At 41.4% G+C, this 19,578-nt stretch overlaps 1 protein-coding gene across 1 annotated transcript; it reads right to left on the bottom strand.

Moving 5' to 3' along the window:
* Positions 1 to 1,695: 1,695 nt before the first annotated feature.
* Positions 1,696 to 15,619, bottom strand: LOC134444953 (matrix metallopeptidase-21-like). Its single transcript, XM_063194123.1, has 10 exons — positions 15,569 to 15,619; positions 14,419 to 14,557; positions 13,791 to 13,979; positions 13,529 to 13,598; positions 12,825 to 13,051; positions 11,048 to 11,187; positions 8,376 to 8,517; positions 4,219 to 4,476; positions 2,900 to 3,072; positions 1,696 to 2,101 (listed from the first exon to the last, which is right to left on the bottom strand). Exons 1-10 carry the CDS (start codon positions 15,617 to 15,619, stop codon positions 1,793 to 1,795), a joined length of 1,698 nt encoding a protein of 565 aa, XP_063050193.1. The 3' UTR covers positions 1,696 to 1,792.
* Positions 15,620 to 19,578: the final 3,959 nt, after the last annotated feature.

Consider the following 19,578-nt stretch of genomic DNA (forward strand, 5'->3'; position numbering starts at 1 on the left):
TTGTGACTGTGAGCTGACTGTGCTGCCTATTGCCAAATTGGATCATTTCATAAATATTTACTAAATATTAAAGTAATATTTATTAGTATGACCAAAGTACAGTACGGTTTGCAGCTAAGAATTTCTATTGGAAATTCAAAATGGCGGACATGGAGAAGATCCCCCCTTTCACGAATGAAAAGTGCAATTTTCCACAGTCATAATGAATACTTAGAATTTGATGGTGGTGGTAAGTATTCATTAAAATGGTAACATTAGTGGATGGGCTGCATGGATTCTGGATGGAAACTGCTAATAAATATTACACAGTGCACCTAGAAGTTTTTATGATGTGATGTTGGTTGTGGCAGTTATACAGTTGTGCTCAAAATAATAGCAGTGTCTTTACAAAGGTGAGTAAATGTCAACATTCTTCAAGTAGACTGTACTTTCATGAGCGGACATGCATTGGGACACTGCACATTCACTACACATTCAATTTCAAAGCAAGAAAATTGGGGAAAGTACTTATAATATTTCACAGAAAGTGAAGAGATGTCTTGTTCATGAAAATAGCAGTGTTGACGTCTGTCTTTGGAGACTCAAAAGTGTGCGGTACAAACTAACAAATTCTTGAAAATTCACCTTTGCTGAACCTCCTGATGCTCTATTTTGTTTCAAAACAAAAGATTCTTCTGTAGTAGCTAATTATCTATTCTTGTACTATAATCTTCAGCCCAGGAAGCAATGTAATGAACAACACAATGATAAATAAATAATTTATTACAATTTACAGCCAACATTTCTGTTTTTGTTTGTACACATACACTTTGTAGAGCAGAACATGCTTGTCCTTATTTGTATTCACAAATTGTAACAGAGAAAAGCATCTATCCATGATTCTACATACAGTATAATTATTCAAAGAAATCATTCATATTATAGCATCCTCCACTAATTTTTTACTCTGACACAGATTTGCAGGATGCAGGGCTCAATTCTAGAACAGTTATAACCCTTTGCTGCATACATAGTACATAACATAATGAAGACAATGGGTCGAAACGCGTAGGCATGTAGACAGTAATCAATAAAGGCTTTTTAACTTTAGTAAGGAGTGCCTCAAATAGTGTTTTTTTATCTTTTCATAGTACATAACGCTTTTTGTGACTTTATTTTTCAAGTACAGGGCATTGGTTACAGGCCCTGGACCAATGTGGGTTTAGGTGTCTTGCTCAAGGGCACCTCAGCCATGGAGTGAGATAAGGAGTGGAACGGAGGGATTTGAACCTGCAACCCTCTGATCTAAAGCCTTAACCACTAGTTCATGGCTGCCCCCACAGCACCAGAGAGATGTTCATCTGTGTGCCACCTTCAGCGCTGTTATACCTTACAGTCGACATTATGGTCTGTCCATCTCTTTCCCTCTCCCTCTCCTCTCTCTCTCTCCCTCCCTCTCCTCTCTCCCTCTCCCTTTCTCCCTCTTCTTAGCTCCGTCAACTTGAGCAGATGTTCATCTGCGTGCCACCTTCAGCGCTGTGCTGTGTACATTAAAGATATTGTACGTTACGGTTGTCATTATGGTCTCTCTCTCTCCCTCTCCCTCTCTCTCTCTCTCTCTCCCCCTCCCTCTCCCATTCTCCCTCTTCTTAGCTGCCTGCCTCCGTCAACTTGGGCAGATGAACTCATCTGCGTGCCACCTTCAGCGCCGTGCTGTGTACATTAAAGATGTCGTACATATTCAGATGTTCATCTGCGTGCCACCTTCAGCGCTGTGCTGTGTACATTAAAGATGTCGTACATATTCAGATGTTCATCTGCGTGCCACCTTCAGCGCTGTGCTGTGTACATTACAGATGTCGTACCACTGCTCATGGACTTCACGTCGTGGCAGCAGTGCATTGTGGGGCAGGGAGGGTCTCCTCAAGCGGTCTCTAGTGCTGGCCACTCTCCAGTAGCCCCCTCCCTTCAGCAGGAACACGGCGTTGTGCGTGTAGGAGAAGTAGGCGGCGTCCAGGTTAGCAACCGGGTGGTTACCTGGCAACACGGCAGGAAACACCTGCGTGATCTTCTTCGGGTAGCCTCTCGCCAAGCGGTTGGCTTTCACATCAAAGGCATAAACCTACAAAAGAGGAGGTTTTACCGAATGCCATCAGAATAGTTGATGAGAGATAGGCATGCCATGCACAGGCAGCACACAGTTTTTATGTTTCATGTTTTATATGTTTTTTTCTTAAACATTTTTTATGTTTTTACACTACTGTAGACCCTTTGCTTGCCACATTTTCCAAATATAAATAAAATATGAATGTAAAACCAGAGAAGAGCAAGTCCTGTAAGTAAATATTACATTCAAATCATATCATTAAACTGCTGTGTGTACTACATATATATTTAACACTCAGCATTAAATATTAAGATGTTATATTAAATATGTATTTATTCCAGCGTTTATTCTCTCTTACAAGATGAGGACGGGGCCGGCAGGCAGGGCACACACTCACCAGCAGGGGGCGTAGCAGCATATTGTGGGCCCCATGGCCAACCAGCTCCAAGGGACCCCCCCCTCCCCCAACCCCCCCAGTCATATCTCATAAATCGGCCTGTGTGTGGGCCCCCTATATACATGGGGCCCTGGTGACTCAGGTGTGGGCCCCCTATATACATGGGGCCCTGGTGACTCAGGTGTGCCCCCCCCCCCTATATACATGGGGCCCTGGTGACTCAGGTGTGGGCCCCCTATATACATGGGGCCCTGGTGACTCAGGTGTGGGCCCCCTATATACATGGGGCCCTGGTGACTCAGGTGTGGGCCCCCTATATACATGGGGCCCTGGTGACTCAGGTGGGGGCCCCCTATATACATGGGGCCCTGGTGACTCAGCCCCACTTTACCCCCCTGAGCGACGCCCCTGCTCACCAGTGCCCCTCTGAAGAAGTAGATGTGAGCGTCCCTCCTGTCGTAGAAGGCCGTGTCCACGGGGCTGGGCACCCCTGGGAAGCCGGCGGAGATGGGCCTCGGGTAGCGCTGCCCCCCCGCGTCCTCGCTGAACACCTGGTCACTCTCCGTGTCGTACCTCCAGAACTGCGTACCTGCCCAGCATCACAACCAGGATGGGGGAGGAGCATTTGCACACAAGGAAATGAAGAAAAAGAAAAAGGCCTTTTTAGATATTCAGTGTGTGTGTAGCGCACACATACATTTTAGACGATAGCAGATCACACACGCACAGACGCATGCACGCACACACACACACGCACGCACGCACGCACACAGACAGAGAGACGCACACACAGACACACAAAGACTTAGACACACACACACACACACACACACACACACAGGCGCATGCACACACACACACACGCATGCGCACACACACACACACACACACACACACACACACACACACACACACACACACACACGGTCACACACACACACACAGACACACGCACGGGCACACGCACACACACACGCACGCACACACACACGCAAGCACACACACACGCAAGCACACACACACGCGCGCACACACACAAGCACGCGCGCACACACACACACACACGCACGCGCACACACACACACACGCGCGCACACACACACACACACACACACACACACACACACACACACACACACCCTCTGTGGAGAAGGGAGAGGATAACAGCCCAGCAGCTTAAGGTCACTCCAACACCCCACAGAGACCAGAACACACACACACACACACACACACACACACACACACACACACACACACACACACACACACACACACACACACACACACACACACAATGTAAATTGTGTGCTACAGAGACCAGAACACACTGTTATTCTGATATTTTACACCACGCTGCTATTCTGATATTTTACACCACACTGCTATTCTGATATTTTACACCACACTGCTGCTATTCTGATATTTTACACCACACTGCTGCTATTCTGATATTTTACAGTTTTGAGCTCTTCTTTTCATTCGCATAAGACGTACCATTATAGCCATGACAGTGGTGGCATTGATAGGCCCTAGGGGGGTGTTGAGGATACAGCTGAGTGGGGGTGGGGCTTAGTTCCCATTGGGGGGGCATTAGAGCCTATTTTATTTGTTAATACTAAGGGGGTGTTGGCAGGCTTAGGATTAGGTCAAGAGGGCTTTGGGAGGCTTATGATGTGGTCAAGGGGGCGTTTGTTCAAAAAAGGTTGAGAACCACTGGTCTACACGATGGCCTTACCTTTGAAAAAATACACAGCATCAACGTTCCGCGCCCACACATGTACGAATGCGTCGACTCCGCTGGTGGGCATGCCGTGCCAGCCGGCCTGGATGGCCACCGGGTCCCCGTAGCGGGTACGGTTGTTACGGTTCTCGTAGAGCCAGTACCAGCCGTCTCGCATGAAGTAGGTGTTGAAGCGGACCCTGACCTCTCCATACGGCGTCCTCTCCTTCCTGATCCAGTCAAACACCGTGCTGAAACGACCCTTACAGCTTCCTGGCATGTGATGAGAGTATTAGTGAACCCAGTACTAGAACCCATGTACTGTATAAGAGCATTAGTGAACACGGTACTAGAACCCATGTACTGTATAAGAGCATTAGTGAACACGGTACTAGAACCCATGTATAAGAGCATTAGTGAACACGGTACTAGAACCCATGTACTGTATAAGAGCATTAGTGAACACGGTACTAGAACCCATGTATAAGAGCATTAGTGAACACGGTACTAGAACCCATGTACTGTATAAGAGCATTGGTGAACAGAACACGGTACTAGAACCCATGTATAAGAGCATTAGTGAACACGGTACTAGAACCCATGTACTGTATAAGAGCATTAGTGAACACGGTACTAGAACCCATGTACTGTATAAGAGCATTGGTGAACAGAACACGGTACTAGAACCCATGTACTGTATAAGAGCATTAGTGAACACGGTACTAGAACCCATGTATAAGAGCATTGGTGAACACGGTACTAGAACCCATGTATAAGAGCATTAGTGAACACGGTACTAGAACCCATGTACTGTATAAGAGCATTAGTGAACACGGTACTAGAACCCATGTACTGTATAAGAGCATTAGTGAACACGGTACTAGAACCCATGTACTGTATAAGAGCATTAGTGAACAGAACGCGGTACTAGAACCCATGTACTGTATAAGAGCATTAGTGAACACGGTACTAGAACCCATGTACTGTATAAGAGCATTAGTGAACAGAACGCGGTACTAGAACCCATGTATAAGAACATTGGTGAACACGGTACTAGAACCCATGTACTGTATAAAAGCATTAGTGAACACGGTACTAGAACCCATGTATAAGAGCATTGGTGAACACGGTACTAGAACCCATGTACTGTATAAGAGCATTAGTGAACACGGTACTAGAACCCATGTACTGTATAAGAGCATTAGTGAACACGGTACTAGAACCCATGTATTGTATAAGAGCATTACTGAACAGAACACGGTACTAGAACCCATGTACTGTATAAGAGCATTAGTGAACACGGTACTAGAACCCATGTACTGTATAAGAGCATTAGTGAACACGGTACTAGAACCCATGTACTGTATAAGAGCATTAGTGAACAGAACACGGTACTAGAACCCATGTATAAGAGCATTGGTGAACACGGTACTAGAACCCATGTACTGTATAAGAGCATTAGTGAACAGAACACGGTACTAGAACCCATGTACTGTATAAGAGCATTAGTGAACAGAACACGGTACTAGAACCCATGTACTGTATAAGAGCATTGGTGAACACGGTACTAGAACCCATGTACTGTATAAGAGCATTAGTGAACACGGTACTAGAACCCATGTATAAGAGCATTGGTGAACACGGTACTAGAACCCATGTACTGTATAAGAGCATTAGTGAACACGGTACTAGAACCCATATACTGTATAAGAGCATTAGTGAACACGGTACTAGAACCCATATACTGTATAAGAGCATTAGTGAACACGGTACTAGAACCCATGTACTGTATAAGAGCATTACTGAACAGAACACGGTACTAGAACCCATGTATAAGAGCATTGGTGAACACGGTACTAGAACCCATGTACTGTATAAGAACATTGGTGAACACGGTACTGAAACGACCCTTACAGCTTCCTGTCATGATGCATTGTTCTACGTTTAGATCAAAGAAACTTGACACAGAAGAACAATCTCTTGGGGGGAAATGCATTGGCCACGGTGTAGTATGGGGGCGTTGCCTGAGGACACGAGTGGATGGAAAATGAACTCCTTTGCGCATGGTCATTGGTCAGTGGGTGCGATAGATACAATTTCCGTACTCCCTTGCGCATGGTCAGTGGGGGCGACACCATGATGGATAATTTGTGGCCAAATTAATGGCAGCTGTTGGTCAGCAGTAATTGCTGGGGGTAATCAAGGACAGCTGACAAACATTCACGCTGTCCTATGACCTGTTCCACACTCCGACCCTCGCTGAAGTGTCATTGCATGCTTCCCTGATGCTTCCAATACTGACCGTAGAAGACGAATAACATTTCCGTACTCCCCTCGCCATCATTTCGTACTACGCTGTTATGAAGTGAGTAAGCCCTCTTGTCTCAAGCCTCTTTGGTTTAGACAAGGAACTGGCCATTTTAAAATATACGTTTTTTTGATATTCAATTTTTAATTTTTCAATGTATCATAATTTATATTCTGATGGGTGTTGTATTCCATGCTGCTTGTGTTATTTGTAGAGCCAGAAAAGAGCTTTCAAATAACACCACAGACATCTTTGTGTGACCTGATATAATCAATGCTGAATGTGTCATACCCTCATACAGTATATCACGAAAGTGAATACACCCCTCACAGTTTTGCAGATTTTTGAGTATATCTTTTCATAGGAAAGCATTACAGAAATTTCACTTTGACACAATGATTAGTGACCTTTTAACAACATATTTAACCGCTTAAATTTCTTGTTCACTCAGAAAAAAACTAAATACAGCCATTAATGTTTGAACATGTACTCACAAAAGTGAGTACACCCCAGATTAAAATCCGGTAGAGAAGGGGCTATGTTGGCTCGAATCGTCTCGAACTGAAAAGGGATGACAAGGGAGGTCATCAGTGTGCGTTTCAACCTTTCTTTGCATTGAACTTTTACATTTTGAGTCTGCATCTGGCTTAAATAGATTGGTGTGAGATTTGAATGCAATCCTATGGAGAATATCATGATCTGCTTCAGTAGTCACAGTGCATGTTGACATGCATGTTTCTTTTAGGTGTATTTCAGATTGACAATGTTGACAGCATTCATGCATCCCCAAACCATGTCAGTCCCACTACCATGCTTGGCTATTGAGAGGATACACCTTTTTTGTAAAACTCACTTGCTTACCACCACACATGCTTGACACCATCTAAAGCAAATTTGTTTATCTTGGTCTCTTCAGATCACACAACATGGTTCCAGTGATCCATATCCTTGGTCTGTTCATCTCTCTTGAGACCAAGATAAACAAATTTGCTTTAGATTGTGTCAAGCATGTGGTGGTAAACAAGTGAGTTTTACAAACAAGTTTATCCTCTGAATAGCCAATTATGGTAGTGGGGCTGACATGGTTTGGGGATGCATGAATGATGTCAACATTGGCAATCTGAAATACACCTAAAAGAAACATGCATGTCAACATGCACTGTGACTACTGAAGCAGATCATGATATTCTCCATAGGATTGCATTCAAATCTCACACCAATCTATTTAAGCCAGATGCAGACTCAAAATGTAAAAGTTCAATGCAAAGAAAGGTTGAAACGCACACTGATGACCTCCCTTGTCATCCCTTTTCAGTTCGAGACGATTCGACCCAACATAGCCCCTTCTCTACCGGATGTTAATCTGGGGTGTACTCACTTTTGTGAGTACATGTTCAAACATTAATGGCTGTATTTAGTTTTTTTCTGAGTGAACAAGAAATTTAAGCGGTTAAATATGTTGTTAAAAGGTCACTAATCATTGTGTCAAAGTGAAATTTCTGTAATGCTTTCCTATGAAAAGATATACTCAAAAATCTGCAAAACTGTGAGGGGTGTATTCACTTTCGTGATATACTGTATGTAAACCTTTGCTATTCTGTTTCTCCCTTAATATTGGTGTCAGATTCACACAAACTCAGTTCTGGGGTGCTACCTTGCTACTACACAGGCACACCAAGTATGATTGAAATCTGTGTCGGTCGGGTGCAAAAGTGTCTGATTTCACATGAAATTACCCTACTGTGTTTTACCGTAGAGGTGCTGGATAGCCTTCCTGTCTGTCTATTGATAAGTATACTGTAAAGTACTGTACTGTATGAGTATACTGTAAAGTACTGTACTGTATGAGTATACGGTGCTTTACCGTAGAGGTGCTGAATAGCCTTCCTGTCGTGCCAGTCCAGTTCGAAGGTGTTCTCCTGCGGCAGGTAACTGGGCTGCATGATGGACCCAGATCTGTAGACATGAGGCAAGCCCAGCACATGGCCAATCTCATGCACCGCCACCTACAGGGGGAGACAATACAATACAACATGTATTTATATAGCGCCACCTACAGGGGGAGACAATACAATACAACATGTATTTATATAGCGCCACCTACAGGGGGAGACAATACAATACAACATGTATTTATATAGCGCCACCTGTGGATACAATACAATACAACATGTATTTATATAGCGCCACCTACAGGGGGATACAATACAATACAACATGTATTTATATAGCGCCACCTACAGAGGGAGACAATACAATACAACATGTATTTATATAGCGCCACCTACAGGGGGATACAATACAATACAACATGTATTTATATAGCGCCACCTGTGGATACAATACAATACAACATGTATTTATATAGCGCCACCTGTGGATACAATACAATACAACATGTATTTATATAGCGCCACCTACAGGGGGAGACAATACAATACAACATGTATTTATATAGCGCCACCTGTGGATACAATACAATACAACATGTATTTATATAGCGCCACCTACAGGGGGATACGATACAATACAACATGTATTTATATAGCGCCACCTACAGGGGGAGACAATACAATACAACATGTATTTATATAGCGCCACCTACAGGGGGAGACAATACAATACAACATGTATTTATATAGCGCCACCTACAGGGGGAGACAATACAATACAATACAACATGTATTTATATAGCGCCACCTACAGAGGGAGACAATACAATACAACATGTATTTATATAGCGCCACCTGTGGACACAACACAATACAACATGTATTTATATAGCGCCACCTGTGGATACAATACAATACAACATGTATTTATATAGCGCCACCTGTGGATACAATACAATACAACATGTATTTATATAGCGCCACCTACAGAGGGATACAATACAATACAACATGTATTTATATAGCGCCACCTACAGAGGGATACAATACAATACAACATGTATTTATATAGCGCCACCTACAGAGGGATACGATACAATACAACATGTATTTATATAGCGCCACCTACAGGGGGATATAATACAATACAACATGTATTTATATAGCGCCACCTACAGAGGGAGACAATACAATACAACATGCATTTATATAGCCCCACCTGTGGATACAATACAATACAACATGTATTTATATAGCGCCACCTACAGGGGGATACAATACAATACAACATGTATTTATATAGCGCCACCTACAGGGGGATACAATACAATACAACATGTATTTATATAGCGCCACCTACAGAGGGATACAGTATATAATTTATATTATACAGTACAGTATAAAACATGTAGCCAGAGTATGATGAAGGCGTTTCAACTTTAATAAGGAAGGCCTCAAAAGTTGGTTTTATCATGGCATTATTGCAGATTATTTGTGGCCATGCCATACATATTTGTGTGCACTCACTTTCAAAAGGCTTATTCCATCTCCCATGCTGGGGCCGCTAACATGTTAATCATCATCAAAATGGATGTTATGTGTTCTCTGTCCAGACATCTAACTTGTTTGTCATCGGGTAGGGGCGTTGGTTTGGCCTACTTCCACCTGAATATTCAAGGGCCTTAATTTATTAAACAAAGGCCGGCTGCGGGCCAAATCCAGCCCGGGCATGGCAGACATTTGGCCCGCCATGAGGTCAGAACGAATGAAAACATGAATGTGTTCAGTGGGTAATATCTCTCCAAAGCATTCACAGAGAGTTAGATCTTATGCTAACAGTCTCATAACAGACATTGACAAGAAGGTGTTCTCTGTCCAGACATCTAACTTGTTTGTCATCGGGTTGGGGCGTTGGTTTGGCCTGCAACCTCACTTGCTCTACATGATTTGGCCCTTGGAGAAAAATAATTGTAGACCACTGCATATACATCAGGGGTGGGCAATTATTTTGGCCTGAGGGCCACATTGGGTGTAGAATATGGATCGTAGGGCCAGATGTCGCAGGCAACATGCCTGTGCCAATAATGATAAAGACTGTGATGTATACTGACAACATAATTTCAAACCTGTACACTGCAAATTTAGATGTGACATTAGATGTAATCTAATCTCACACCTGCAACACCTTTCCTTTTCTAACTCACACCTGCAACACCCTTTCCTTTTCTAAGAATTTTAGGTGTGAGTATGGTACTTTGTGTGTGATGTTTGTGTGATATGTGCAAAAGTGTACATGGAAAAAAAAATCCAAAGTGTCAACAACCAAACCACAAAAAAACCCAAAAACATAATTCATTCCTACCCACTTCACATAGAGGTCTAGCCAATGTGTTAAACTTATGTTAGTGAGTTTTACTGTGTCTATGTACTTATGTACTAAGGACCATGTTGTAGACCTGACATCCAGCTGCTTGCTGTGTGTTTGTAATTTCTTCAATAGACTTACTATAGACTTTTTAACTATTGAAGAAGGTACTTTGGATTTAAAAGGCTTTGTGGGCCAGATTAAATGGCTCAGTGGGCCGCATGTGGCCCCCGGGCCTGAGTTTGCCCACCCCTGATATACATATTTGTGTGCACTCACTTTCAAAAGGCTTATTCCATCTCCCATGTTGGGGCCGGTGAAATGCTCATCGTCATCAAAATGGATGTCCCCAAGGAACCAAGCGTGGGCAAACTCACGACCAGTGCCATCGAACCGCTGAGTGCAGCCCAAGTGGCGCCCTGCGTAGACAAAGACAATATGCAGCATTACACAATATACAGTACAGTATACAGTAAAATACTCACAATTTACAGCATCACACAATGTAAAAATGATTTAAAGACAATATGCAGCATTACACAATGTAAAAATGATTTAAAGACAATATGCAGCAGCTCACAATGTAAAAATGATTTAAAGACAATATACAGCAGCACACAATGTAAAAATGATTTAAAGACAATATACAGCACAATAGGTTAAAAATGATTTAAAGACAATATACAGCATCACACAATGTTCAAATGATTTAAAGACAATATACAGCATCACACAATGTTCAAATGATTTAAAGACAATATACAGCATCACAAAATGTTAAAAATGATTTAAAGAAAATATACAGCATCACGATATGTTAAAAATGATTTAAAGACAATAGACAGCATCATCATATGTTAAAAATGATTTATTAAGCAGCAGGAGAGCACAATTTAAACGAAATTAGTAATTCACAGGATGTAATAACTGATGACAGAATTGAACATAGATATTAATTCTAAAAAGTGGATGGACAGAAATAACAAAATGTAAATCACATTCAAAAGATGAGAAGTAATGTTATGAAATAATATTATGCGTAGGCCTATATCCAACTGGCTCCAAAGCCCAGTCTAATATCAATAAAGTAGAATAACTGTTATGTACAGTAGCCTACCTGTCCCGAAGCCCAGTCTGATGTCGATATAGTATAGTAAATATGTTATGTAGCCTACAGTAGCCTACCTGTCCCGAAGCCCAGTCTGATGTCGATATAGTATAGTAAATATGTTATGTAGCCTACAGTAGCCTACCTGTCACAAAGCCCAGCCTAACATCAATAAAGTACAGATAATCTGTTATGTAGAGTACTGTACCTGTTTCGAAGCCCAGTCTGATGTCGATATAGTATAGTAAATATATTATGTAGCCTACCTGTTTCGAAGCCCAGTCTGATGTCGATATACCGTAGTATAGTAAATATGTTATGTAGCCTACAGTAGCCTACCTGTCCCGAAGCCCAGTCTGATGTCGATATAGTATATAGTATAGTAAATATGTTATGTAGCCTACAGTAGCCTACCTGTCCCGAAGCCCAGTCTGATGTCGATATAGTATAGTAAATATGTTATGTAGCCTACAGTAGCCTACCTGTCCCGAAGCCCAGTCTGATGTCGATATAGTATAGTAAATATATTATGTAGAGTTCTGTACCTGTTCCGAAGCCCAGTCTGATGTCGATATAGTATAGTAAATATGTTATGTAGCCTACAGTAGCCTACCTGTCCCGAAGCCCAGTCTGATGTCGATATACCGTAGTATAGTAAATATGTTATGTAGCCTACAGTAGCCTACCTGTCCCGAAGCCCAGTCTGATGTCGATATAGTATAGTAAATATATTATGTAGCCTACAGTAGCCTACCTGTCCCGAAGCCCAGTCTGATGTCGATATAGTATAGTAAATATGTTATGTAGCCTACAGTAGCCTACCTGTCCCGAAGCCCAGTCTGATGTCGATATAGTATAGTAAATATGTTATGTAGAGTACTGTACCTGTCCCGAAGCCCAGTCTGATGTCGATATAGTATAGTAAATCTGTTATGTAGAGTACTGTACCTGTCCCGAAGCCCAGTCTGATGTCGACGTCCTCCAGGGGGGAGCGGGCGTCCTCGATGAAGGTGAGAGGTGACACCTCGCTCCACATCCGGAAGGCGAGTCGGAAGACGTACCTCTGGTCCTCTATAGACAGCTGACTACTGTAGCCCTCACCAATCAGACGCCAGCGCAGCACCCTCTTGGAGAACGCCATGTAGCCCAGCTCATCTACATGCCTCCTCTTTCTCCTCTTAGGCCACTGTAAAAACAAAAAAGATATCAGTGGTAAGTCATGATAACTTATACAGTCCTAGTTAAGTTATTCTCCTATACATATATATACCAGTCATGATAACTTATACAGTCCTAGTTAAGTTATTCTCCTATACATATATATACCAGTGGTAAGTCATGATAACTTATACAGTCCTAGTTAAGTTATTCTCCTATACATATATATACCAGTCATGATAACTTATACAGTCCTAGTTAAGTTATTCTCCTATACACTGCAATGGCAACAGCATGGTTTAATTTGAAATTTTAAGTTTACCAGCTGCCTCAGAATTCCAAGTTAATTTCTTTAAAATCTTTATCTTTACAGTAAGTTGTATGGAGTTGTGTGTGTGCGCTGTTTGAACTCACAGTTGCAATTCAAAGCTTCTCACAACTTGCAATAAGGATTTAAATGAGCTTGGAATTCTGAGGCAGCTGGTATTTTTTACAGTGTACCCACCAAGGCAGCGAGATGTCTCTTCTTGCGCGAGAGTCTTTCACTGTACGTGTGTGTTTGGGCTACTCTATTAGCTGTAGATTTGTCTCGTGGGTTCTTCATGAGTTCTTGGTTGGTCTCAGCACCGCTGCCCATCTCAGTGCTCTCCAGACCTGACGTGGCTACGTTGGGAACTCCACTAGTGCCTGTCTCTGCTGTGTTGGGTTCTGTGTCTGCGTCTGCGTCTGCGTCTGCGTCTTTGTCTTGAACTCCACTAGTGTGTGTCTCCACTGTGTTGGGTTCTGCGTCTGCGTCTGCGTCTTTGTCTGGAACGCCACATCGCGGTTTGTTCATGGCCGCCTTAGTGGCGTCGTCAAACAGGCCGGTCACCGGCAGGCCGCTCACTCTCTGGAAGTCTTTCAGGGCGCTGAGGAACTGCTGAGTGCTCTCCGCGGGGCCGATACCTGACCAGAGGTGGGAAACAGGACAGAAAAAATACTAATACTCAAGTAAAAGTACCTTTACTTTGCCTAATCCTACTGAAGAAAAAGTAAAAGTAGGCCTAGAGTATGTGTAATTTGAGTAAAAGTACTTAGTTATCTTAAAATATACTCAAGTAAAAGCACCTTTCCTTTGCCTAAATGTGTAATTTGCGTTAAAGTACTTAGTTACTTTCATGGCCGCTGACAGCTTTGGCCGGGCCTGGGACAAAGTTGTCTGAAAGGGCCCCCTATTCAGCACAATGGAATGGGGACCCAATACTGGGCCCTCCGTGTCCCTTTGCCCCCCCCCTGTCAGCTCCCTGGGTTACTTTTAATTAGCTTTCCTCTCGGGAATTCAATGTGTCTTGTTCTTGAATATCTGTGTGGGTAAAGACACATTTACTCTACAAAGACTCTTTACCTGACCACCGCTCATCCCCTGCTTCCTGAATGAGAGGTGCGGTGTCCCCACTGGTGAAATCTCCTGAGAACTCCTCTTCACTCCACTGAATATCTTCCCATTTCACTGGTTTAATGAAGCCATACTTGGAGAGAAAACCCTGAAATGGCAAGCACAGAAGATATCTTTAGTGTGTGTGTTTTTTTTTTGTTTTTTTTTTTACCAATAGGCATACTAGGCAGTTGCCTAGGGCCCCACCTAATTGGCCCATTAGGGGCCCCCAACAGTCCACTCTGCCATGGACAATACTAGCAAACATAATTCAAAAGGGCCCCATGTCTATGTTGTGCCTAGGGCCCCCAAAATGGCTAGAACCGCTGCTGTTAGCAAAGTGTGATTAATGTTGACAGAATCGAATAAACAAATGAGAGGACTATCCAACACACTTGGTCTATTAACCCATTTTAGGCTAAGCCCTTTTTGGGAAAAGGTGTCCTCTCCCTACTAAAACCTAAATATCTCAGCCTCTGAAGCACATAAAAACATAAAATAAGTTGAATTTAAAAGCTAGAACCTTCACTTTTTCACTAGAAAGTGTTCATTCAGCTCTAACATACCCATATTTTTAATAAAACAGCTCAAATCCCAAGAACCTGAATGCAGCGTATATGTCGCTCCAGGACACAATGGGTTAAATACCAGAGGTGGATGTAAACAACAATTCACAATCTTTTCTTCCTCAAAAGGTAATACAATTAGACAAATGATGACAACATTTCTAAAATTATACATGATACAATAAGCACAGTACTCTATGTTAAGTATCAAGCATGTAAATACATAACAAGCTAACAAGCAAACAAGAAATCAACAAGTCTAAATTGTGACAACAAATGATGACAATCTATTATCATCTAAAATGATGCACGATACCATAAATACAATATACCGGTAATATAATGGGCAATAAGTACAGCATTTACACTGTACAGTAAGAATTACATAAAATGAAACGACAATCTTTTTTATTTTAAAATTATATACAACAAGACAGTATGTACAATGTACAATATATACAATATGTACAGTAATTAAGTGCATAACAAGGAAACAAGAAATCCACCACCAGTCTATAGAAGTGGACCAACTCAAAGAAGTGATTTAGGCCTACCTCAGCAGTGTCTGTATCCGTCACCAGTTCGGCTTGATGTGAATTTGGCATCATGACATCCGAGTGATCTCGACTATGGAAGAGCTTCTCTCCAAACACTAGACTAATAATACTGAAACTAAAGAAAGAGATCAGCTGTCCGAGCATCAGCATCGTTCTGAAGGTATAATAATCTACTGCCACAGGTGGCAAGTACTCTGATATAATATATAATCTACTGCCACAGGTGGCGAGTCCTCTGATATAATATATAATCTACTGCCACAGGTGGCAAGTACTCTGATATAATATATATATAATCTACTGCCACAGGTGGCGAGTCCTCTGATATAATATATAATCTACTGCCACAGGTGGCGAGTACTCTGATATAATATAATAATCTACTGCCACATGCGGCGAGTACTTTGATATAATATATAATCTACTGCCACAGGTGGCGAGTACTTTGTGTTAAGGGGAGATCAGCTGAAAGGCTCTTGAGGTGACTTTCGCAGCTGCGTTATTTATGTTGACGTGCTGCAGGTGCTCCCTCCACTCCCCTCAGCATTCAAACACACTTTCAAGGCCACGTGTGACATCCTCCCCTCAACACCTCAGTCATCAACACCTCAGTGCTACCACTGCTGAAGTCGCTGGATATTGTCAGAGTAGAATAGAACAGAGTGGAAGTAGAACTCTTACAGATGTAATTAGATTCAGGTTCAGATCCAGAAAAGTTTATGAATCCCATCTGTGGCGATTAAGTTTGCAGTCTCAATCAATCAGCAATAAATAGCATAAATAAAAAGGTTAGAAAAAATGTAGAAATACAAAACCTAAAGAAACATTCACTAAATTAGTTACAACACTAGTGGTATACTACGTGGTTTCATCTTTGTAATATCACACCACTAGGGTTGTAATTACATATTTAAGAGTACTTCTACTTCTACTTTATCCAACTGTGGATATTGTCTTTTCAACAAGAACTCACATAACTTGTGACATGCCAGTATAGCCCACAGTACGTATGACATGAATATTTTCAAATATCTTCAATCTAATTCAGGCTGCATGTCCCTAGACAGTAATTAAAAAAAAACACACTATGAGCTTTCTTGTAACCAATTTAACTGTCATTATCAATTATTTAATTATTTCATAAACATAAACAATTACACGAATAAGTCAATTGAAACGGCAAATGCTTTGCACATGAAAGGAAAGCTTTATTTTATGGCACTTCTCAAAATAAATCAATTTCACATCAGTCTTTACATCTTGCAATCTGAGCGCCTAAATCAGGCGTAAAATGCAACAAGACAAGTAATCAGCTGATCAAAATCACTTCAGCTTCTCATTTCACACAACACAAATAAACAAGAATCCAATCAGCTGGTAGCCGAATGGGGATATAAAAATCCAATATAAATAAGCGGCCAGAGTCGATAGTGCACAACATTACACTGCTAAACAGCCACAGTGTTGAAAAGCTGCTTTACTACTCCTGAATAGGTGATATCTAAAGGTAGAGTATTTCATATCTTAGTAGTTTATTTCCAGAATGTATGCTGCCCATTCACAAATGTTATCTTTTTCATTAACGTTTAGCACCCCAATCAATTTCTAAGTATTCCTCATGACTTGGAAGTTTACTGTTTTTACACATGATGGTGTATCTTCTCCATGTCAGCTGCTTTGAATTACTATATCATGGAAATCTTGGGCTGACAAACCAATTGTTCTTTGAACAGACCAGTTACAGTATATCACGAAAGTGAGTACACCCCTCACAGTTTTTTGCGGATTTGTGAGTATATCTTCTTATAGGAAAGTACTACAGAAATGTCACTTGGACACAATGATTAGTGACCTTTTAACAACACATTTAACAGCTTAAATTTCTTTTTCACTCAGAAAAAAAACTAAATACAGCCATTAATGTTTGAACATGCACTTACAAAAGTGAGTACACCCCAGATTAAAATCCGGTACAGAATGGGCTGTGTTGGCTCGAATCGTCTTGAAATGAAAAGGCATTAAAAGGGAGGTCATCAGTGTGCGTTTCAACCTTTCTTTGCATGGAACTTTTACATTTTGAGTGTGCACCTGGCTTAAATAGATTGGTGTGAGAGTTGAATGCAATCCTATGGAGAATATCATGATCTGCTTCAGTAGTCACAGTGCATTTTGGCATGCATGTTTCTTTTAGGTGTATCTCAGATTGCCAATGTTGACAGCATTCATGCATCCCCAAATTTGAATGCAATCCTATGGAGAATATTATGATCTCTCCCTGAACTACTGTAGTGCAGCCACATCCTGAAATCATGTGAAAGATCAGTCAAATCATTGGCATCACTTCAAATGTAAGGTTAAGGTCTTACAGGTTTGGTGTCAGGTCTTGGATCAATTATTACAGAATTCTGCTCTAACAATGAGGAATGAGAACACCTGACTACTAGTGAATAACCTGTAATTCCCTTCACTGATTTCTTCTTATTCTTATTTGCCTCATATTCCAGTGGCAATGACAGGATTCATAGGACTCAAATTTTGAAAGCATGGTTCAGGGGGCATGACACTTCATTTCTCAACATGGATTGGCCACCTCAGAGTCCAGATCAAGGCTACCGTCAGCAGTGACAATATTGGTGAAAAATGTATTCGACACCGGTTGAAAATATAATGAGCTTATTGATACAATTCCATAGCAAATGCTTGCCATAATCAAAGCTAAAGGCGGTCCAACAACATGGACCTTTGTCTATTTCACCTTTTATTTATTTATTACTTAGTTATTTAGGTACTGAGCAATAACGATGTAAAGATGCGGAGAAGAGACAAAAGTTGTGTGTGTCTACTTGTTTTGGTGGCGACATTATTTGGGTAGGCTGTGTATTTCCAAAAGGAAAAGCTGTCTTGAAAATAACCCAAAACATTTACAACAGAGAGAAAAAATGCCCTTTTATTTCATGATGAATATTTACACAATACCTAGCCTTTGGATTCCAGTTTAATGGATAACGAAACATAACTGAGACTTGTCTGTGGTACTGCTTAACAACAACACATTTCATACACATTTTCTAAAACATTTTATTAATATGTATCTACAAATGATGAAGGAAGTAAATATCAGCCCATAGTTTCTATGGCGATGGAAGTGTTCTCTGATTCCCAACCCTGTTGTACAAACGAAACATATTCAAATAAATTGAATTCAGTTTCATATTCATATTCATTTTTTCTGACTTCCTTGATTTTTCTCAGATTTTGTAAGTCCTGAGTTTGAACTGAGAGCTGAGGTCCCTCTGTCCATGTCCTTTTCAAGACTCCAAACCGTTGAAGTATACACAATACAGTAACTTGCACCTCTGACATTCTATTACAGAGTGAATAAACCGCCCAGAATATCATTGCTCCAAACATAACAAGTACAGCTGAAAGGAAAGCGGTATTGTACCGTACAGCTGAAAGGAAAGCGGTATTGTACTGTACAGCTGAGAGGAAAGCGGTATTGTACTGTACAGCTGAGAGGAAAGTGGTATTGTACCGTACAGCTGAAAGGAAAGTGGTACAGCAGGTCCTATCAAGAAGCCCCATCCCAGGCTACTACGTGCTCGTTTACTTTTGTCTGGTCAGCGTGTGCCACCAGATTTAAAATGTCGTCAGAAGTTGACGTGGTTTATTTGACATGGACAGTACACATTAATAACTGTAACAGGTAAATTAACTTATTTCACATTTGTTGTCCACCCATGTTGACATCAAATCCATAAAAGAAAAAAAACATAATATGTAAAGAACACCATATTTCCTCATAACGGTATCATAAAAAAGCAATGGGTACATAGTATAAAAAGCATAAAAAGTATGTTACCCAATATTACAGTACATAGAAAATCTTAAAAACATATAAACTTGGAAGATAACAAACATGTCTTCAGTGCTTTCTTTAACATTTAAAACCCAACACCCATATCTACAAACCCAACCCATTCTCATGACTGCCTATGAACTGTAAG

Source organism: Engraulis encrasicolus, unplaced genomic scaffold (genome assembly GCF_034702125.1).
Source record: "Engraulis encrasicolus isolate BLACKSEA-1 unplaced genomic scaffold, IST_EnEncr_1.0 scaffold_88_np1212, whole genome shotgun sequence".
Classification (NCBI taxonomy): domain Eukaryota; kingdom Metazoa; phylum Chordata; class Actinopteri; order Clupeiformes; family Engraulidae; genus Engraulis; species Engraulis encrasicolus.